Below are 23579 nucleotides of genomic sequence, written 5' to 3'. Positions count from 1 at the left end.
GATTAAAAATATTTTTCAATTGCAAAGACATTCTAAAGTAACAACGGAGGTGAGTGGAGTATTTCTCAAGTTTGATAGAATGCTGTTCTATATATTAATATTCTATAAAAATATACACTGTATGATATGATGTATCATGTAAGATAATTCTATGGCAATTATTATGTATCAGAATAGATATTCTGGGAATATCTTACCAGTGAAGTTGCCTCCTATAACATAAGGAATAACGCCTCCAGGCCATATTCTTTCAGTTCTTGATGTAGCAGCTCTGGGAACTCGATTTTTCTCATTTTGCCCTGAGAATTTTAGAGGTACTTTTCCCTTAACTGTGTTGTTTTGCTCCAAGCCTGCAGTGACATTTAAAACATTCTGTGAAACAGAAGTCCTCGGTCAGGGAATCATTTACCTCTTAAAGGACAAAAGTTAAAATGTCTTATTTACATATTTGTATAAATATGCCTGAAGTCAAAATGCACTAAAGAACAACTTCACTTATGTTACATACTTGAAAAAACATTAAAATATTTAAGTATTTCACATCAAAATATTATTTCTTAACACTCTATGAGCAAATTTTGATCAATTTCCATACAAGAGCTTACAGCGAATATTAAGTCAGGCAGACATGTAGGCCACAGAAAAATTATTTTATGTATTCTAATCTACTAGATCACTACCAATCCACACCAGATGATAAAATAGAAGTTGTTTACAAAGTCTCATGATATTCAAAACTCTTCTCACTCCTGCTAAATTCCTAATCCTTTAAATCAGGATTGATATTCTATAGTATGGCCTAAAGTTATAACTATTACATTGTAGAGAGAGCAAAACAAAATAAGGTTAAAACAGATACGGTCTCAGCCTTCTGGGACAATGGGCTATCTCCATTCCAGTTCTGGATTCACACCCAGGCAGACAGCATGATTTAGAGATCAGTAAACAAAGTGAGCAAGCCAACATAAAATGCAGTCTATTCTGGGGCGACTTTTGAGTCTGTAGTCATTAATTTTCTTAGTGGTCTTTCATAATATTTTTGTTACTAATTTTGATTTTCCTAAACTTGCATGACTATTCTTTCTTATTCACCTATCACTGTTGATACAAATATCCAACCACTAGAATATACCTCAGACACAACAAATATTGAATGTATGCCCCTAGTCTCATGTCCCTAGCATGTCTATCTTTTTAATGTCCTAGAACAAAGCACCTTTGCTGGGGAAATTATTCCTTGAAAGTATATGCTTTCAAATATTTAATTAATAATCTATTAATTTAAGAAATGTTAGGATATAAACTTGGAAGAGAAGAATTAACAAAAAAACTCTAAAGTCTACAAATAGTGGTGAATAAATTCAATACTATAAATATTAACTAATTATGAAACCAGAGGCGGTTTTTCTGAATGCTTTTCTCTACATATTTTTGGAAGAGTCAAAAACATTTTAAACTATTTTTTAATCCAACGTATCAGTTTGTTAGTTTGCTTTAAGTGGATCTTATTTCAAAACAAATAGCCATGATATTTTTTGATTTGATTAAAATTGATGTAGTTCCATGCCTGATAAAAGCACCTGAGAGTAACACCAAATTTACTGGAAATAAATATCAACAATAAAATAAACAAATGATACATTTTTATAAGGAGAAGTTGAAAATAAGTTAAAGAAACATTTCAATTGTCCCAAATTAAGTTCTAAAAAACTTAATACAATACCAGCTAACAAAATGAAAATGAATAAAAGATTCTTTCTCAGTGTACATCCTTTACATACTTTGCATCATAATGGCAAACTGAACTGCTATGAGTATAATATTTACTGTACATCAAGTCAAGCGTCTGCAACTTTAAACATTGATATACCAGAGCCAATTCTTCTTATCCTGTCTATAAGTTGGTAGAGGGCCCCTCGTTTCTTTGACATACCATGGTCTCCAAGTCCACCTTAAAGAATAAAAGAAAATAGTTAAGTTAAACTCACTGTATTGTAAAGTTCTTGTAAATAAACAATAATAATAGGCTAAATTCATTTCTCTTTGGACATCTCCTTTTATATGGTCTTAGTGTGTTAGAATCACGAATATCCATGAATTTTTTGAAGAGGATAAAAATTCTACAACAGGGGCCGGCCCCGTGGCCTACTGGTTAAGTTCGCACACTCCACTGCAGGCGGCCCAGTGTTTCATCGGTTCGAATCCTGGGGGCGGACACGGCACTGCTCATCGAGCCACGCTGAGGCAGTGTCCCACATGCCACAACTAAGAATATACAACTATGTACCAGGGGGCTTTAGGGAGAAAAAGGAAAAAAATAAAATCTTTAAAAAAAAGAAATTCTACAACAAATTTCGTTAACTAAAAATAAGGGGGTGTGGGAGATCCAGAGAGCAATCTAAATGACTTTATTTGGACATTACGGCAATTGAGTCATCCATTGATAATTTGAAACATTTTTCTTCACTGTGACCTTGACACCATATGGTGTTATGTAGGATGACAGCAAGTTGTCCTGCCCTGTTGATTGCATTCCAGCTATTTCCCCAATGCAAACTGAATATTTTCAGACACCAAATCAGCAAATGGTAATAAAAACATTAGAAAAGCAAAAGCATAGTGAGAATTTTGCTCCAAAGCTCTGATCAATTTTGAAATATTTCTAAAAGCATTTCATATTTCATAATATATTCAAATAAATTTTGAAAATTAGTTTCTATAACTTATAAAACCCAATAACACAGAAAAAAGTCACAAGGTAAGAATCCAAAAGAATGTTCAGCTGCAAAACACACTTACACTACATACTTTGCAAAATTTGTAAAAATAGATGAAAAGAATTTTATAGCTCAAAAGGTAGAGGAGAGGGTTGGGATAAGAAAATATGTCTTCTTGCAATTTTATCAACGAAGACTAGAAAAGGTAGATTCCTGCCATAAGTGAGAAAGCAGAGCACTTGACAAAAATTCACGTCCTCTGATTCTCACTTCAGGGCTTTAATAAAATGTTCTCCCTATTTTCCCTTCTCTTGAATGTTTAATAGACAAATAATAAAGAGGTATCTTGAGTAAACAACCTATATAGCCACTAACGACATCTGAACAAGTGCAGATGAGTTTGTACGACTAAGCATGTCTGCAGTTCATAAGTGTCTCTGGGCTAAAACAATGAAAGAGGACTAGAAAGCCATGAACACAACAAACTCTTCTTGAACTTCGTACTATTTCCTTCCAATAACTTTTTTTCCCTTTGAAATTAAAACTGAAACTTAATTATCTAGATTGAAGCTAATAAAAAACAAAAACAATAATAAACATTATTACCATAAAAGCCTCTTATAGGAAAAATCAATTAAGTCCTTATAAGGCAAATAAGTTAGAGTGCTTGTTCACTGACTAATAATCTGCTTAATTATTTGCATTACATGGTCACATTTTTGCTGTGCCCCTTGAGAAAAATTTTTGAAATTTTTTTCATTGAACATTTTAGAAAGATGAGGTAACACGTAAATGTATTCATTCCTAAGCAGTTACAAGACACGTTTTTAAAGAATGGGTTTTATGTGTTTGAAATAACCATTATGTAACAATTATATTTCATTTTAGATAGGGCTGAAATACATATAAATAATTTACAAGGAGGCTAATTATGAGAAAAAAGAAACGTTTTAGTTAATATGAAGGTAATTATAGTGATAGGAGTAATTATAGAATTGAAACAAACAATGTTTCAAGACTATCAAAGACTAATGTTTTCAATAATGTGATATTTAGGAATTTTGAATAATTTTTATAGTAACTGAAACAAAACTCTGTGTAGGAAGTCCATTCAAATAGAAAAAAACTCTTAAGGTAACTAGTTATTTCACACATTCTAAAAACAAAATGAAAATATGAAAACTACAGAAATATTTCTGGGAAAGAATATATATTTTAAAATAAGGAAATGAGAAACGTAGTCAATCTGGCACAAGCTAACATGAAAAGGAAAAGATAGAGTAAGAAAACAATAAAATAAAGGATACTTTTACATTGTCTGAAATTAACTAAACAGTACAAATTACTTTGGAACGTGTGTACTTTTCATATATATATTTAGAATGTTTTTTACGATTGACAGTATAATCTGTTTTATGCTATTTATCTAAAATAATGGCATTTTTTCTTCCAACTATTACTATTTCAGAGCATAACCATAAATGAAACGCTAAAATTTACTACTACTAAAAAATTTTAGATTACAGAAAATGAGTGTCCTCAAAACAATGGGGGGGGATGATGGATTAAACAAATGATGTGAATAAAGCTTGAAGCTAAGGAAAATTTTAATAAAACTGAAAAAGTCACATGATAAATCCAGGATTTTGCCAAGCTCTATCATTGCTTGCTTGTCCAAAATACATTGTCTCTGTATCAGTGTTAAGTGTGAGGGAGTAAATGGAGAGTCTGTCAACTAATGTCTCCTACAGGAATGTACTAGCTCTGATTATATTGCAAAGCAAACTTTTCTTCCCATATTTGGTGTCTGTTTCAGAAAACACTGTCACTACATATAACAAAGGCCAAAGCATACTATTTTTTAAGTAATGTGTGTTATTATTGTAGGCAAATTCCTTACATTTTATTATCTTATATAAATTTCTTAGACGTGATAATGGTATTTTGATTATATAGAAAAATGTCCTTATTCTTACAAAGTGCATACTAACCTACCTAACATAAAGTGCCATGTTGTCAGCAATTAATTTCAAAATGTTGTTTTATACACATTTATGGATGTATGTGTACACACACAGAGGCCTGGTACATGGTAAACACTCCAACATGTTTGTTAAATAAATTAATTAATAAAATGAAAACTGTGAACAAATTCTAAATTTCAAAATAGGCTTATTTGTGTCCAGGAAATCAAAGTTGATCAGCGGGACACTAAAAATGATCCAAAGAATACTTCCAGCATTTCAAGAGTATGTTTTCTCCAAAATGAACACAAATTGAATCAAATAACCAACTGTACCTGTGGTATGTCCAAGTTTTCCAAAGGGGTTCTGTGTAAGGTCAATTGTCCTATCAATTTGAAAGATATTTAAGTCTTCTTCATCTAAGGCAATATCACCCCAAAACACAGCTAAAAGAGAAAGCTTCAATTAAAATGCAAAATATTTAAGAGCAAAATCAATGCAAACAAAGCTAATTAGAAAAATATTGTTAAAAATATGGAAATGTGGTCCATATAGATACAGACAGATATTTCAGAAAGTAATTGTAACTGAGTATGTGGGGCATGTTACAGTATCATATGAGCCACCTGGAAAGGGTATGACCCACATTTCTTTACTTTGATGTCTGAGGCGAGGGGGGCAGTCGTTTCTTTGAATGAAATGGTCACCGATTTATGGGGGGTTCTAAGGAAGGAGGATACAGCAATCATGGCTATTTGTAAATAAGTGAAAATCTGCCAAGAACTTCTGCATGTACGGTGGATGCTTGTGACCAGTAGCAGGTCTCCACTGACAGTAGGAGAGGAAGTAGCAACTAAGCCATGTGCTATAATAACTTTGTAAAAGAAGATGCAATTCGGACAAAAGAATATTGTGCTGTTACAGGCACTTCTTCAACACATTTTTATACAATTATAATGCACTTTCTCTGAAGATGATATTGCCTCTGAGTCTCTATAAAATGTATACATAACCACCAAAAGTAATACTTAAGTCAATCTTTATTTAGGCAATGACTAGGTGCTAGGTCTTTGATCTCTAATGACAAATAAGGCATTGTTCATATTTTCAGGGGCTTCAAAATCATTACCCTAAATCCTGGAAACACTCTGACTCTACCTTTTATACCCAGCCTTTTATGCTACTTAATAAGTCAAAGCTCTATAAACCACTGTGAAAAACTGGGAGAATTTATTCATAACCAGTATGTGAATTTCTCTTTTAAGGTTGGAAATATACATTAGCATAACCAAAAGATGGCCTCATTGTTTATTTGAGTCCAAAACTAGTCTAAATCAATCCCTTAGTACTGTCAGATGTCAAAATATGAAAAGTTTAGGAAACACAGCACACTTAAGAGAGAGAATAAATAATCATGAGACAGTAAAACATTGAGAAATCCCTTGAAAATTCTGGGATATTTGTGTCTTGATACAGGTTTACAAACTTTCTTTTTTAAAATTGCCTTCAGATATTTCTTCTGCAAAACCAAAAAAAGAGAGGAGGAAAATACGTTAAAAATGTAGGAAGTGACAAAATTCATGCTTTTCAAATCACTTTTACTGGATTCAAATCTTAAGAATTTAACCTCTAAAGAACAAGTTAATAAAATTAGTTAATTTATGAAATTTAAACTTCCATCCTGAAAGGTATACAAGGCTTTAGGCTTTGAGCAAAGGTTGATCATATAAAATATTCGCCCAGTTTAGTGCCCTCATACAAAACTGACATAAGATAAGCAGTTAGGTTTACGTGTAAATCCAGAAAGTTAGACAATAGAAATTAGTCCAAGGTAGGTTATCAGTTCAATATAAGAAAAAATCTTCATTAGAATTAGAATTCTCTCATTCGCCCCTCTCTTCTGCCCTTCTGTCATAGAATGGCAGTCTGTAAAAGCAAAGAGATGCCTACTATGTTTTATTATCACAGGGACAAAGTAATGAAAAGCCTGTAGAAGAGTTTACTGGCTAGGATGCTGGTCTCGAAGCCTGAAATTGAATCCAGACTCTAATCAACTTCACACACATGCAGCAGAAACCACTGATGCCCGCTTCCCTGAAAGCCAGACATCCCGAGAACTAGATGGCCTGCTTAAATAAAATATTTGTCAATTATATAAAAGGCTTGTTAGTTTTCAGAAATATAAATTTTGGACTGTTTCTTTTTTTTTCCAAGATTTTACGCTACTCTAAGGTATTTACCAAGTTTGCTAGTTATTTAAAATTTCCAGTATGTGTATTTACTATGCAAATAGTTGTGGGCACTGACTGGCAGTGACTCCCAGCTTGGCCCTTCCTTTCTGGCTCTGTGCTGGGGGCAATAAGAGACACTAAAACAGTGATTCTCTAACATTCATCATAGGAATCACAGCGGATCTGGTTAAAATGGAGGCTCTGATTTAGCAGGTTTGAAGGGAGGCCTCAGAGCCTACACTTTAACAAGCTTTATTATTACAAGTAATTATCATTGTCATCATCTTTATTAGCACTTTTTTTCTGCTAAAATAAACTTTTACTCCTCTGTGAATGATCTGGTTGACTTGAAAACTGAGGCATTTCACCAAACAAAATGTAGTTTGTCGGTACTGTGCTTATATAATAAAAGTAGTATGAATAAAATAAAATTCAGATGTTTGTTATATTTTTAATTTCCTTAATGACTTTTCACATACAATAGGATTCACGTCTTGATGGATTATCAAACACAGATCAGCAGTCCAAGGATATAACACTTCACAGAAGCAAAAACATTACTTCTTGGGAGAAGAAAACTCCAGATAACTCGAAAACTGTTCTCAAGTACATAGTCCCATTTTTTTTTCATTTATTGTTATGTTTTTCTGAACTAATAGCTTCAGATAGATTGGTGGTTCTGAATATGATTGCTTCAGGAGAAAACCAAATGTCTCTTTTTGTTTTACTATTTTTTGAGGAAGATTAGCCCTGAGCTAACTACTGCCAATCCTCCTCTTTTTGCTGAGGAAGACTGGCCCTGAGCTAACATCTGTGCCCATCTTCCTCTACTTTTTTTATATTTGGGACGCCTACCACAGCATGGCTTGCCAAGCAGTGCCATGTCCGCACCCAGGATCCGAACCCGCGAACCAGGGGCCGCCAAGAAGCTGAATGTGTGAACATAACCATTGAGCCATCGGGCTGGCCCCCCAAATATTTCTTTGAGAGCAAACTCAAAACTAATGTGAGTCACTAAGCCAATTCACTTATGTGCAGACTTTGATACACTGTAGGTCATGTACGTCTTTAAATCTTGATATTATCAACAGAAAAAAAAATAGACATCTTAGAATTTTCAACCTATCATATAGTTTAAATGCACAATTTTTTCTTTATATTTTACACATTTAAAGGTTTCTTTAATTCATCTTCCACTTAAATCTAAGTGTCCTATTTCTGCATGCTAAAATATTTTACTTCTGCATTGGACCATGTAAGCTGGACCATGATAATTTATATTAACATGGACTTAGAATTTGCATTATAATTTAATATATATTTGTCATTTAGGCTCTGATTTATTTGTAATTCTCAAGTCCACTTTACAGTTTTTTGCTTTTCTTTCTATACATTATTTTCTATTTATTTTGCATCAAAAAACAAAAATTAGAGAGAAACAGTTTTAAAGTATGAATTATCACTCATTAGCCCCATTTAATACAGTGATTTGAAGTTAATGATGTCAGAACTAAAAGCACTATGGGATACCGGTTACAGATGACAATACTAGAGAAAAGCACAAGTGCAATTAGAATATTTACTACTGTTTGGAATTCTGCTTGAATTCCTCTGGTCAAAAATGGAGGTGGAGCTAACCAATTGGCCAAAATAAAATGTCAAGAACAACAATTATGAAACTACGTGGAAAACCACGGGTTTTGTTTTTCTTGTGAAGGCTATTTGCATTCATCATACTACAAAAACAATTTTTTTAATCAGAGACCAAGACAGAGTGCTTTTATTGTAGTAGGCAGAGGAAATATATTTTATAAAAGAGCGTATGAGGAGAAGAAGCAATCCAAGATTGTGATTCCCTACACTCGAATTTTAAGTGATGTCTCTTCCACCCACTTCCCGATTCCCGAATGATCTTTAGCCCTTCGGTTCTGAAGCTGGGGTCCAGGGACCAGCTTTAAGGAGGCTTCAAGTCCGTGATTTCCTAAAAGCTGTAAGCAAAAAATACATATGAGTTTATAAACACAGTCACCACACGTTCTGCAGGGGCGACATCCACAGTAGATTGTCAAAAGGGATCACATAAAGTAAAGAACCACTACTTTTGCCAAAAGCAAAGACTTTCAGTCCACTTGGGAGAAAATGCTTGGCAAACAAACTACCCTCAAGAAAATAAATATATTTACTCGAATTAATGTTAAGTCATCTGACAGCTGGCTACTAATTGACAGCACACTGGAATAGATAAAATGACAGAGTCTCCTCAGGCATTACCCACAGAAAATCCTCTCAGAAACCCCCTCTCTCCAGCTAACCCAGTTAGGTGTCTCCTCTGTTTCCATGTCCCGCCTGTGGGTCTCTCAGTAATAGGTCAACACATAAGATCTCATAATATGTTTCTAATCACCTGATTCCTCAACCTAGTTTTGCAAACACTAACCACAGAAAGCACGTGTTGCTCATCTTTAAACCCTCACTGCCAGAGTGCCTGACATAAACTAGGTCCTCAATATATGCTTTGAGGCACAAAAAAAAGGTGAATGAGAAAACATCATGGATTGGGGTACAAATTGTGTATAACAAAAATGAGGCTAGGCATACTACATACTTCACAAATTTGCCTTAAGAAACAAAATACTAGATATTTGACCATTCCAAGGAATGAATATTTGGAATCCTTTCTGTCTAGAGTGGATTACTGCTATCTACTTCAAAAAAAAAACAAGTAAAAGGCAGCTGCCTTTTTTTATTCCAGTCATATATATTATTAAGTGTAGTTATGGGAAATGAGTCCTTTTTCTCTGAACACCACACTGATATGCTCAGGAAATACATGACTGAACTAACAGATCAGTTATCTTGAGATTTATGGGATTTGGAGAGATAGCTCAAAGATTCAACAATAGCCAAGAGCACTTGCTTATTACACTTTTTCCATATACAGTTTAAACTTTCTGCTTTTATTGATATTGGATTTAGGGAGGAAGCATGATGTCATATGAAGGCCTGACAAGGCTGCTTTGGCTGCTCTCGCCCACAATAAAGGCCTAGTGAAACTTTCCTCAGACAAGGGCAACAGTGAAGACTCAAAAGTCAACTATTTTCACATGACTGACAACCACCATGCAAATTCCCAAGGAAAAGTAACATTTGGCAAAAGTTCTAATACATACATTTTGGAGACAATGTTACACTACTTAAAAGAGAAAATAATTTTCCGACGGCATTTCATATTCACAGAATAAATTTCTCCTCCAAAATGACGCACATGAAAGTTAATTTAAGTTCCAAGTTTGAGAAAAAATTATCTAAAATTTTTAAAGCTCTTGATACAATACAAAAAAAAGTCAAGATATATTTTTATATAGACACTCAGAAATACTCTTTGAAAAAGATAAGGATAAGAATTTTTTTCATGTAGTACATTTCTTTCTTAAACTTCTAATAATAAAAAAGTATTTGCAGTCGAATTATTTTAGCCGTTTTTCATAAGCAAGCATACCATGCAAAGCTTTATTTATATTATTTTGTTTTTTTCAAAGATCTGAATTTTCACTTCTACCATATACTATCACATAAACTGAACAAAGTCATCTGATCCACTATTAAAAAGTGCGCATACAGGGAAGTGCAAACGATGAGTTAAATAAAATGGTTTATTCATCTTTCCCACATAAACTGGATTGAAAGGTACCTCTGGGGAACATGACTATCATCTGGCCACTTTAAAACAAGATGCTTTTATCTACCAAGAACAGATTTTTTAGAGAAAGGAGTTGCGGTGCAATATAAAAAACTAGATACTTTTTGGATCATTGATAATTTAAAAAAAAAAGAAACTGTCCAAACATACTCCAATTTAGAGGTCCCTTCAAAGAACAGAGTACTGCTGCTCGAGTTCAACAGCCTTCTTCAAATGTTTCCTGAACCAGAAAATATGATATAATCTCAATACAAAATCAAATGTTCAATCTGAAACGCAAAACAAATAAACATATGCATATACATATACATACACACCATGCTAGAGCAAGGAATATTCTTCCAGAACATGGAGTCATTTAATGCTAAAGTCATTTCTCATGACATTACTGAGTTTCCAGATGAATCTAGATTGATTGATAGATACTGAACACAGAAGACATGCAGCAAGTTTTTTTTTAATTCTTTTTTTTTCTATTTCAAATGCAATTTTACATTATGGACATGATTAAATGCTAAATTTTCAAATAAATATATCTTTCAAGTCAGAAAACAAAATGTTTCCCATAACAAAAGATTCATTGAAATACAATATCAATCTGCATTTATAGCCCACAATGCCCATGGATAGGATTTCTCAGGACATTTTTAAAATATCACCCATACCACAAATATTCATTTTGAACTCTTTGTCTCAAAAGAGAAAACATTGACAGAAAAGAACTTTGATCAAGAAATGTAAAAACAAATATTGAAAAGCTTTTTGCGTATGGCTTAATATTTTCTGTCACAAGCTTTAATAAAATGAATTATTGTAGTTCATAAGCTTTTAAAAACTGCCATTCTCATACTGCTTAAGTAATAAATATATAATCAACCACCATCAAATTTGGTTTATTTATATTTCCCACATCATACATCTTGTAACAACAAACACTTGCTTTTTTCTCCCCCTAGGCTTGTAATTATTTACATTTGTGAACAGTGTAGGAGTCAACTCTGATACTTCTTTATTAATTAAGTTTGTTTACTTTCTAAATATTGACTCCAGCTCTTGGAATAAATCTTGATATCTTCCTGGAAGTAAGACTGTTCATGCAAATTTGCTATTTTCTATATTCTAGCTATGTCTTACCCAGTGGCTGGTCACCTCTTCATATAAACAGAAGAATATTTTTTCCCACTTTTTTCCATTTTTATTTAGTCTACTGCTATGATATGCTAAGAGAGAAAATGCTGCATTCCAACCTTTCTGGTTATTATTCATCTTTGTAAAAGATTTCCTCTTGGGCACAAGTCAAAGGCTGGAGTCTTTTTCCTTTGGTTAATATCCCCCACCGCAGAACCCACAAAACAACATGTGCTCAGTGAAATAAACTTTACAACATTTAAAAACTCATTGACATTCTAAAAGCTTGACTCCATGCACTGATTTCTTTTCTTCTCTTCATAGTCTGAGAGATCTTAAACAATCGGGAAGGTAATTAAAAGGAACTTTATTTACTACAAAACAAGCAAAAAATTGAAAGATCTGCGAAATATCTTAATATTATTTTCAATGTTTTAAACTTCTACTTAAAAATTCCATACATTGTCAGTAAATCATACGAATATCAAATGGGTGGCACTTAATATTAATAAAGTACCCCTATCAACATTATCTCATTTGAGCCTTGGAAAATTCTAGGATATTGATTCATACTACTAATCTGCTGATAGAATTTACTTTTTAAAAAGCTTACCATTCCTTACTGCCTATCCTATTATAATATCCACCCTTTACTTGATATGGAAGTTTATTATCACTGACTTCAGGTCATTTGCTAGAGTTACAGGATTCTGAGTTGGAAGCATTGTCTATCTAAACATTTCAATTTGAGGTCACGCTGGTGACCCGTCTTAACCAAATGAAGGTCTCATATGGGAAACGAAGGAATAGGTGGTCATTTTCCGTTAAGATTTGCAGAAACAAGGATGTTACCTGCACTGGCATATAGAAATAATATACTTTACTGAAAAATGGAAGTGATCTACAAAGGAAGTATTTACTACAGGAAAATGGAGTTCAACATAATTTTAATTCTGGAAGGGACAAAAGGACCAAAAGCTCTGCTTGTTATCAACTTGCAATATTAACGTTACTGAGTAAACTGTTAGTAATGTTTCAAGCCTTGAGATAATAAAGTAGAACAAAATCAATGTTGAAATAGAAAAGAAATAGACGCATATTAAGTAAATAAAATCTTTATAAATACCAGGGAATAATTGTCCTTAACTTTGTCATTTTTTAAATTTAAATATTTAGAACTGGCATAAGTTTTAGCTAGTAGATATAAATTGGAAAATTGGCCATTAAATCCTCCAATTTCTCTGTAATATTACTGATGAGTTAATTTTTAAAAAGGAATAACTTAGAAGTTTAAAAAACTACCAAATGATCGGTATCATGAACAAAAGGTATATACTTAATATTGAGCAAAATAATGCAGTTGAAAAAATACATATTAATTTATTTTAATAAAGTCATTGGAGGCTTATAAAAAACCAACATCTAAAACATGAAAAGAAAGTTCATAAATAATGAAGCCCCCCAAAAAGAATAATACATTTAAACACTAATGTTTAAAATCTATTTTTTCTGGAATTTCAATAGTAGTTTCTCGTGAAGAAGCAAATGAATGACCTTTACAGCCACAGCCTCAGAGAAAAAAGTAATTCAAGTGTGCAGCCAATTGTGATGATGGACTGTCACTCAGAGATACTCAGGATTAGGTGTCATTAGAGCTAAAAGCACAGAACTGGTAAAACCCAATAGTCTGAGCAGTTGCTAGGGCGATGTGACTAATTCTGGCAGTGAAATCTATTTTTAACATTCCTTACAGTGATTCAAAGTAGCCCTCGAGTCCTTCAGCCTAATGTAATTTTTTGAATGATAAAATAGGAAAATAGAAAGCTAAATAGTCAATTTAAAAGTCTCTTTGAATGGTTGCTAAAAGTGCCTACCTTATGTGCTAAATTAATTTTTTCCATCTTTATTGAGATACAATTGACACATAACATTGTGTAAGTTTAAGGTGTACAATGTAGTGATTTTATACATGTATATAATGCAAAATGATTATCATGATAGCATTAGATAACACATCCATCACCTCACATAGTTATAGATTCTTTTGTGTGATGAGGACTTTTAAAATCTACTCTCTTAGCAATTTTCAAATATGCAATACACTATTGTTAACTATAGTCACCATGCTGTGATGTATTAAATTATTAAACCCTAAGGAAAGGGATTCTGTCTTATTTATTTTTTAATTCCCAGTACCTAGCACAATATCAAGTATAAAACAGAAGTTCAAAAAATAATAATAATAAAATGATCTTACAATTTTTAATATAATAAAAATTATATACACACATTTCCTATGTCTAACCAATAAAAAGCCTAGAAAAAGTAGATGGCCAACAAAGTGGTAATAAACACTACTAGCATCCAGAAAAATTTCCCAGTAAATAAATCAAAATTCTTTGAAAACAATGACTGATTCGAAGGTAGGAAATGAATAAGATGAGCCTGGAATACATTATAATACCAGAGAGCAACAAAGCTGCCAAAGATTGAAGCATCGTGTTAAGGAATTCAGAAAGAATTCAATGAGCTCCCACTGGCCAAAAATGGGCAATTTGAGCATTGATAAGGATAATAAGTGATTGGATTGAAACACATTATCAAATCTGTTTAAGTTCATTAGTTCACTAATAATACTAAAAAAGCAATTGAAGACCTTCAGAGTATGCTAGGAAGTCAACTCATTTATTTTACAAACATATGTATTAACAAGAAAGAGATTTTTAAAAATCTATTTTAAATTAAATTTTTAAATTAAAATTTAAAATGTCGTTGCCTGACAAATAGTGAGATTGGGTATTCGTAGGTACATACTTAGAACTCCTCCTCTTTTGTGAATGTTCTGTGCCCATTCTTTGGGATGATTTTCTTTGGAAGGTCGTCCTATGTTTATTAATTGTAGGTGTCCCTTATATACTCTGGATACTAATTTTCTCCCATTACAGTAGTTTCTGGTTCATAGTGGGTGCAGTTTATTAAGTGTACTCAGTTTAAATAAATGCATCTAATTTTAACACAATAAATTTTGTAACCCTTTTCCTTTATATTTTGTTCTTTTGAGTCATATCTAAGCAACAAATCTTTTTCTGAAGTCACAAAAAGAGTTTCCTATATTTCCTCAAAATTCTAAAATCTACTTTTCACTTGTATGTCTTTAGTCCACACTGAACTGTTTTCTCTGTAAAGAATGGCCATCCTTTTCCAAATATCTACAGTGCCACCTCTGTCATATATCTAGACTCTTTATTCTGTTTCACCACTATATTAGTCTTTAATACCCTGGTCTATTGATAATAATCCCTTTATGATGAATCTTTATATCTAATAGGATTAATTTCTTTCCTGTTTTCAAAATTTTCTCAGTTCTTAGCAATATGATTTTCCATATGAATTTTACAAGCAGATAGTCAAGCTACAGGAAAAATTCTACTGAGATCTTGATTAGAATTGCATTAACTTTATAAATTCATGCAGAAAAATTTTCATTTTAAAAATATTTAGTTTTCACACTCATGATCCTGCACGTTTCACCTTATTTTAGCTTTATTTGCTTCTTCCCATAAAGGTATAACTTTTTCTTCATAAAGATCTTATATATGCCTTGTTGAATTTATTTCTAGGTAAACATTCATATTTTGTTGCTATAATAAATACTAATGTTTTAAATTATATTTTCTAGGTGTTCCTTGTATGTAAGAAAATAATTTTTACCTTTAGATCTCATACTCATCAGATATGTTGGACATTTCCATTGGCTCCAATAGATCTCTTACATTTCCTATGAAGACAGTTCTATCACCTGAAAGTAGTAAGTTGTGTTCATACTTTCCAGTTCCAGTGCGTCTGCATACATGACGTGTGTGTGCAAATTTCTTTTTTTGTTTTGTACAATTCCTAAAACCGTAATATTGAAAATAAGCAGTGATAGCAGGAATGTTGGTCTTACCACTTTTAAAGGGAAGCCTTCCAATATTTTAGCCCTGTCTATGCTTTTAGCTAAAGGGTTTTGGCAGATACTTTGTCAGGTCATAGAAGCCCTTATGTTCCTATTTGAATTTTAGGGTTTTGATTGATAAAGAGATTGGCCAATAATATCTTTTCTCTTATTTTTATTGTCTAGTTTTAGAATTAGAGTTACAGTAACCTCATAAAATGAGCTGGCAGACATTATTTCTTTTCTAGTCACTCAGACAATTTGTATAAAAATAGGATTATTTGTTCCTTAAACAGTTGGCAGAAATTATTTATATAGTGTCTGGGCATGGTATTATACTTAAGGGTAGTTTTTTTTTTTCTTTCTGTAGCCTAGATGTTTCCTGTCTCCACGGCCCCTATAAATACAGAGCAGGATGGGAGGGGGTGTCACTACTAGAGTCTTTTCTATGGTGCTTTTTTTGTTTTTCTTTTTTTTTCTGGCACCTGAGCTAACATCTGTTGCCAATCTTCTTTATTTCTCCTTCTTCTTCTCCCCAAAGCCCCCCAGTACATAGTTGTATATCTAGTTGTAGGTCCTTCTGGTTGTGCTATGTGGGACGCCGCCTCAGCATGGCCCAATGAGCAGTGCCATGTCTGTGCCCAGGATCCGAACGAGCGAAACGCTGGGCTGCCCAGGTGGTGCACACAAAGTCAACCACTTGACCATGTGGCCAGCCCCACTATGGCATTTTTTTAGAGGATGCTTTGATGAGCTTCCCAGATCCCACCTCTTGTTTGCGAAGAATTTATTCCCAGATATGGAAAGGTTGTTGACTGAAAGACTTCAGCTGTCAACCCTCTTGGCTGAAGACCTGCCTCATTCATAGCCAAACCCACTTCCTGCAGGTAGCCAGCATCCAATGACTGGTAGAGGAGGGTACATAAAGTATAGTCCCCTCAACCCAACTTGAGACATCTCTGATGGGTCATGCTATCATGAGAGCTCCACATTTGTCTGAGACCTTCACTGAGACTACTTTACAGCCCAGTATCTTCCTCTGCTCAATCTTGTTTCCTTCCCTTCCCTTTCACAAGTGGTATGATCCAATAATTCTCTCTGATAAACCCCCACATGCTAATCTCCACCACAGTCTGCTTCCCCAGCAACCTGACCTGTGGCAGTTAGTGCCAATCTTGGTACACATATGTAGGCACTAAAATGAGATTTTGGCAGGAGATTTTTCCCTGGCAATGAGAACTCCATCATTGGTTGTAGGTGAAACACAAATAGCCTCTGGCATAAGACAATAGTATAACTGCTACATCTTTCTCCCGTAGTGATGGTAGACTATAAAAGGGAATGCCAGGGTAATGTATACGGTTTTGTGCAATATAGGGGAAAGAGTAAATCTAAGGACAGCAAATTAGGTGACTAATGCTAAACTCCACTGATGTTTGTTAAAAGTTAACGAAAGACTGAGAGCAATTAATCAGTAATTGCAAGCTATGGGTGAAAGCCAGAAAGCCTTGTCATTAGCATATAAAAATGCTCTCCTCTCCTACAGCCTGAAGGCAGAGAAAGTTAAAGATGAGGTCCAGGCCCAAGTCCTAAGAGTTACAGATCTCTAAGGAAGGACTATCCTCCCAATCTCAGGAGGTCAGCTATACATAAATTAGGTTCTACCTGCGAAACAATGGTACCCCAACACAGGGGATGAAGAAATATGGGTTAATGCCCCTGAAAATCTTGAATCTCCAGATTTCGCTGAAAGTTCTGAGTCTGAAGAGGTGGCCTACTCCACCTTTTTAGGACAAATGCTCTCCCTTTATTTAAAGATGATGCAGTGACCCTATCCTGAGAGACAACACGCTCCCCTCAAGATCTGCGCTCATCTCCCTTTATGGCCACTAACCCAATAACAAGGGTTAAATCACAATATAACCTGACCAAGGTGAGATGGGCTTAAAACGGGAAGCAAGGGACTATATCCAAAAGGATCTACAGAACCTAGTGTACTTGTACCTGGAGGAGCCCAGAGAGTACTCAAATCTGAGGGTGGGACATAAGGCTATATAAGAAAGGATCTATTCACTTGGAAGCACTCTCCTGGGACACAGGTTTTGATACTCTTGGAAGAACATGGGAATATGATGCAAACATGCTATTAGGATAAAGCACTGAGTAAGAGAGAATTACCAGAATTGTTATTTCAGAGGGATTAAAAGACTCAGACAAGTAAGTGTGCTTGAATGGACATACCATGCTCAGCCAGAAAACCCACCAGATGAGGATACGATCGAAGGGCCCTGAAGATACACCTTTTACCAAGGCTAGAAGGAACACACTGGAGAAAGAAGAACCAATATCACTAAGAAGTGATAATCCTCTGAAAGCCAAAACTGATGGCAGAAGATGGTGTCACAGAACAGGGCTCGCTGACAACAATGGGTATGACAGAATCCCCAAAAAATAGAGGTTATAGGATAATGTGCAATTGCCATAAGCCAGGTGGAGGCAATTACCATAATGCATGGCAAAGCTATAGACCCTCAGAGAGTTATGAGATAGTTGGTAGAACATGGTATCCAAGGGTCAAAATAGATGGGTAGCCAACCAAAGGTATTATTCAATGTGTACAACCAAAAATATGAAAGCTGAATGATCAAAAGATTGAGAGTGGTTACCTCCGACATCCCAAAAAATACCTTACTGGGCTTCAGGATACAAGCCAGTTTTCATACCTGGAACCCATATATACTGAAGAAGTGATCAGGTTCCAAGAGGAAGGATCCCATAACATCAAGAAAAGAATATAAGATAATGATTCTTCAGTCCTTCCACAGAGGCATGTAGCTATTTCCTAGTATAACCATACACAAACATTTTGAGGACTGTTGGAAACAGAGCATGAGAGAAAGAAGTAGCCCCTTAAAATTGGATAAAAAGAGAACACCTAAAATTAACAAATTCTTAAAGGCTGAGTGTGGACTAGTATCACAATAAAAAGCCAAGAGGGAGAAAGAGAAGTGGCCCTATTACTGTCACTCTCAGTTGCCCACATCCCCACAGCTCTAGACTCTGAGCACTTAGAAATCCTGGTCCACAAAGAAAGAGCTTTTCCACCAGAAGATAAGGCAAGAATCCCTCTGAACTTTAAACTATGATGTCATCTGGGCACTCTGGGCTCTTTGTGCCAAAGGACCAGCAGGTAAGATAAGGTGTCACCATCCTGACAGGGTAATTAATCCTAAGCATCAGAGGAATTGGAGCTGCTGCTACACAACGGGGAAAGGAAGAACATGTTTGTTGACAGGCAACCCCCTTGGGCACCTCATGATACTTTCTTGATCAATTTCGACCATAATGCGGCAGACATAACCTGAGGCGGGCATGGTATGTAGTGGCTTAGATGCTCAGGGATGTGGGTGTGGGTGACACCACTAGATAAGATAAGCCATCTAGACTAGCCAAGGAGAATCTAATACTGCCATCCCACAGGGTGTGACGTTGGGAACAAAAAAAAACCTCAAGAATTCAAATTTCTGTTGCACAAGATAGATGTGGATCATCAGTTAACCAACACGATTTTATGTATAATATTTATTCTTTAAAATAGAATAATTACAATCACTTAAATAATGTGTTAATTACATTTTTAAGAAGTATACTCTAGAATACAAATTTTGAATAGGTAAAAAAGTAAAGGTAAATTGTCTTAGAGGCCAGACACACATGTTCAAAAGAATAACACCTATTTTAAATGTTAGCCTTCTTGTGCCTCCTACGAAGAAAAAAGATTTAAACCCAACCTCCTCCTACAGCTTTCACTTACCCGAGAGAATAAAGATTGAGCATGGAAAGTAATATTCTCTAATATACTTTAAATGTTTCAAAGAATTTACCTGCTTAAGAATATTATATTTAGTCATATTTCTGTCACTGTAGGATCCACTGTAGTGGATTCCCACTCGGTCTTCTATGACCTTGGAAAAACTCATTAAAAGTCCAATGTTTACCTCCTATAAGGTCATGAGACATTCAGAATCTTTCTTAGCCTGTGTATTTAATGTTAATGAATTCCCTTAGAGTTATGCAGAATGAAAATCTGTGTGGGACCTATAGATTCCCGTAAAATTACACATACAGCGTCACACAGAGTAAAACTCTATCTAGGAATAACAACTTCTCATAAACTTTCTATGATAAGAATGTGCCCTAGTGAAAATAAAATATACAAAACAAGATTGTTCAAAGCATCTGTTAATGTTTTCAGCATTTTAATATGAAAGAGTCCTTCTAAGAACAGTGATTAATAATTCTCAATTTTGCTCTATAGTGTACTTTCATGACATCAGGAATGCCACACATCCATGAAAGGAAGAGAAAAGGCGACCCTGAGTAACTTCTATTAGGTCATCTCTAAAATAATGACAAAAAGACAACCAATTTACGACACTCTCTGATATCATAAGTTTAATCCATTCAAGGATGTTTTCCATATATTTTTCTCAGAACTTGGTTTAGAACTAGAATTGTTGAATTTGGGGCCTGTTTGAATATATGCAACATATATGCAGTATTTTTTAAAAATGTGCACATCTAAATACTTTATGATGTTACAAATAAAATTTATAAAAACTCTACTGAATAAAATTTATAGACAATCTTGATGTTTAATGGCTTAGGGTCCTGAACTCCTTCTAAATGAATGTCCACTGAAACATGATAATAAAGGTAAAAGTACATATGCAATGATAAAATAAGACTAGTCAAGCATTTCAATATAATTAAACACAAACATACTGAGAATAATTGAAGACATTTCACCAACCATTAAGGCACAAATTAAAATTTTCAACTAAACTCAGGTTTTCTGACTAGATAGAATACAGTTTAATATTGGCAAGGCAAAATTTCCAAGTTCAAAGAAGAAGGTCCCATGAGTATCAAAAACCTCCCATAAAATATTGGAAATGAATCAGAAATAAAAACATTGCTTAAAATACCCAGCGGTATAAACTTAAGGGAGAAAGCAATTCTCAAAATATGTTTTGAGTTTTGCTAAACATGGAACATCTCAATGTGAAATTTAATTTTGCCAAGCTCAAAATACTTCCAGGTTCTCCAAGGCTTAACATATACACATTTATATTCTTTGTTTTCACCACCTAGGCAGCAATGAAAGTGGTTTCCAAAACCACAATTGATGCTTCTTAGACCCAAGGTATCACAGTTCCCTATGCAGCTCATCCTAATTATTGCTACAGTCACACAGAGGGAAAAGCTCTGACTTTTAATTGAAGAGATGAACTATAACAATTCCAATCTCATGGTGTGAAAAAATGACATTTTGGTAGAAAACATTACAATTTGAATCTTTCTTCTTAAAAAATACTGTCAAAACAAAACTCATTGTCTTCCCCTTTTAAGCTATCAATGTGGTTAAATTTAGGATTAGTTTTTTTTATGGGAGATAGCCAATACCTCCATGTTCATTAAAAAATCATGTGTTTAACACAACTATTTTAGCAAATAATGGTCCTCTAAAACAGAGCCCAAAAGAGTAAGGACTGAGCCTAACATTGATAACCTTTCCCCTAAAGAGTAGTGAAAAAACAGTGTTTTTCACCATTCATTTGCTTGGTCTATGTTCCAATGTAGAGAACTGATGAATTAGTAAGCCGGGGTAAGAATTCAGAATTGGAACAGGGCACAGAAAAAGTGTACTTTGAAATCTTCTGGCCTAGAAGCAGTTCATTTACTATCAGAAGCACATAGGCCTGTAGGTTAACTATTTAATGGCTACTAAGGTAATACTTCTTCAAAAACAGTCAAAACAACCTCAGAAATTTAAATACATGCTTCTTGTTTAGAAGTTCTACGTTGTGAAAGAAAAGACGACACATACAAATAAATTAAAATTCTTGTTCTGCAAACAGAATCCTGAGACTAAATACAAGCAAAGCACTCATACACAGCTTTTCTCTGATGTTTACAACTTAGAGAATGGATGCAAAAAGTGCAATAAGGCATGCAGTTATTTCTCATAATAACTCTGTGAGGTTGGTACACCCCTTTTACAGATAAGATAACTGAAGTTCAGTGAGGTAAACAAACTTGTCTAAGTTAGTTTTAGTGAGGGTGGAATTCAAACTCAGACATTTTATCATTATGTCATATTAACTTATGAACAAACCTTAAATAGAAACCAGACTAATTATAATCAGATAAAGGACAAACTCAACATAAATTCTATCCATTACCTTTAAAACTGTTTTCCTTTCCAGTGATATCTTAGTACTGTCTTTGCCTCCTCCCTCTTCTCTGTCCCACATTTAGAGTGAATCATCACATTCTGTTGACTCTGCCCTTCTACACACGCCCAGTAACTTTTCTGTCTTTTCTAATGTTTCTGTCAGCATGCCAAGCCAGGCTCTCATCACCTCCTAGCTGAACTAATTAGTAGTTTTCATATTGGCCTCTTGTATGCCACTCCACCACAGTAACCTTTCTGGAACACTTTTAACATTACTCTTCTGCACAAATGTTCAACGAATAGTCCCATCTTCCCTGGTACTATTTCTCAAAGTGTGAGTGTTGGATTATACACATAAGAATTAGTGAGGAGTTAGAAAAAATGTTGATATCTGGTCTTGAACTCCAATCCACTGGAATATACTCTCCGAAGATAGGGCCCATAAATCTGTATTTTAACTAGCTCCCTGGATGATACTTATTAGCCCAAAGTTGAGAGTCCCCCGCTCCTCAAAGTCTGGCTTCATCCTTGGCTCCAGTCTCGTCAGCCTTCTTCTCATTGTCCCATGACCCCAGGCTTTGTTCTACCACTATGTCTTCATTCAAGCTGTTTGCTGTTGCTTCCTCTCCTCTCACCCTTGTACTTCCTAAGTTCAAATCCACATCTTTCATGCTGCCACTCTAAATACGGTGATGTTTCTTAGTATTCCAGGCAAGTGAACATTCCACATCAAATTCTTAAATGGCAACATAATAAAATATATACGTGCCTATCTTCATGAAAAGTGAATAGCTGATATTCTTTCTCAGTGACTCATAGCAGGCACTACGAACACAGATTCTTGGAAATTTCAGGAATACACATCTACATTGACATAAAGGTCACGGTGTCCTCCTCCCTTGGTTGTATGGGGTCACTTCTCCAGCTATTAGTACACTTACTTCCAAAATCTTTGCTCAGTTCTCTTCTAGTTCTCAGAAGCGATATGATGTGGGTCAGTAAAGCTGATAAGTAGGTTTATTAAAAATCTTATGCTAAGAAAGAATCAATAAGACTCTGGTAGAAATTCCAAGAAATAAAATGCCCAAATAACATAGGGTTTGGTGACACAGATTTCTGTTGCATATTGGAGCCCTTCATTTACTGCAAGATTTAAACTCCACTCTCTAGAGTTGAAAAAACTCTAAATCTGACTTCAGAGTAAATGGGTGTTAAGACAATCTTTTGTAAAGGGTTTTGATTATTTTAATGTAACACAGACCAAAGTCATGGAGTAAATATGCAATTTTAGAATTCTCAATGACCTGAACACAAACAACCAGGTAATATTAACCAACATAGTTTTCACATATTAAAAATGAAAACTATAAATGCCCCCAAATTATGTAAAGATAATTGAGATGGAGGGATTTATTTATATTTGATCAAACTTTCAGAAAGTCCCTTTAATACCCACACCACAAGACTTTGAGGTAGGAATTACAACGTATGAGAAGACTAAAGACAGGAGAGATTTAGCGAATCATCAGAGTCACAACTAATCAGCATCAAGGCCAGAACTGGGGCCTAAATCTGTGTGACAACTTTCAAGTTAGAGCTCTGGGGGGCATTGTACCCAAACAACGCACACTCACAGAGACACAGAGACACACAGAGATTCTGACGCC

General features: G+C 34.5%; 1 protein-coding gene across 4 annotated transcripts in view; it reads right to left on the bottom strand.

The window, feature by feature from the left end:
- TLL1 (tolloid like 1) overlaps positions 1 to 23579 on the bottom strand; it is a 192197-nt gene that overhangs the window by 100936 nt on the left and 67682 nt on the right. For all 4 annotated transcript variants that reach the window (XM_014851443.3, XM_044767001.2, XM_070505031.1 and 1 more), the window contains 3 exons: positions 5017 to 5127; positions 1871 to 1951; positions 198 to 350 (listed from right to left, as the gene is read on the bottom strand). In XM_014851443.3, the coding sequence (XP_014706929.2) occupies positions 198 to 350; positions 1871 to 1951; positions 5017 to 5127 (345 nt within the window). The remainder of the gene's footprint in view (positions 1 to 197; positions 351 to 1870; positions 1952 to 5016; positions 5128 to 23579) is intronic.

The sequence above is a fragment of the Equus asinus genome, chromosome 3 (assembly GCF_041296235.1).
Source record: "Equus asinus isolate D_3611 breed Donkey chromosome 3, EquAss-T2T_v2, whole genome shotgun sequence".
Classification (NCBI taxonomy): domain Eukaryota; kingdom Metazoa; phylum Chordata; class Mammalia; order Perissodactyla; family Equidae; genus Equus; species Equus asinus.
This window is presented reverse-complemented; position numbering and strand designations above follow the sequence as displayed.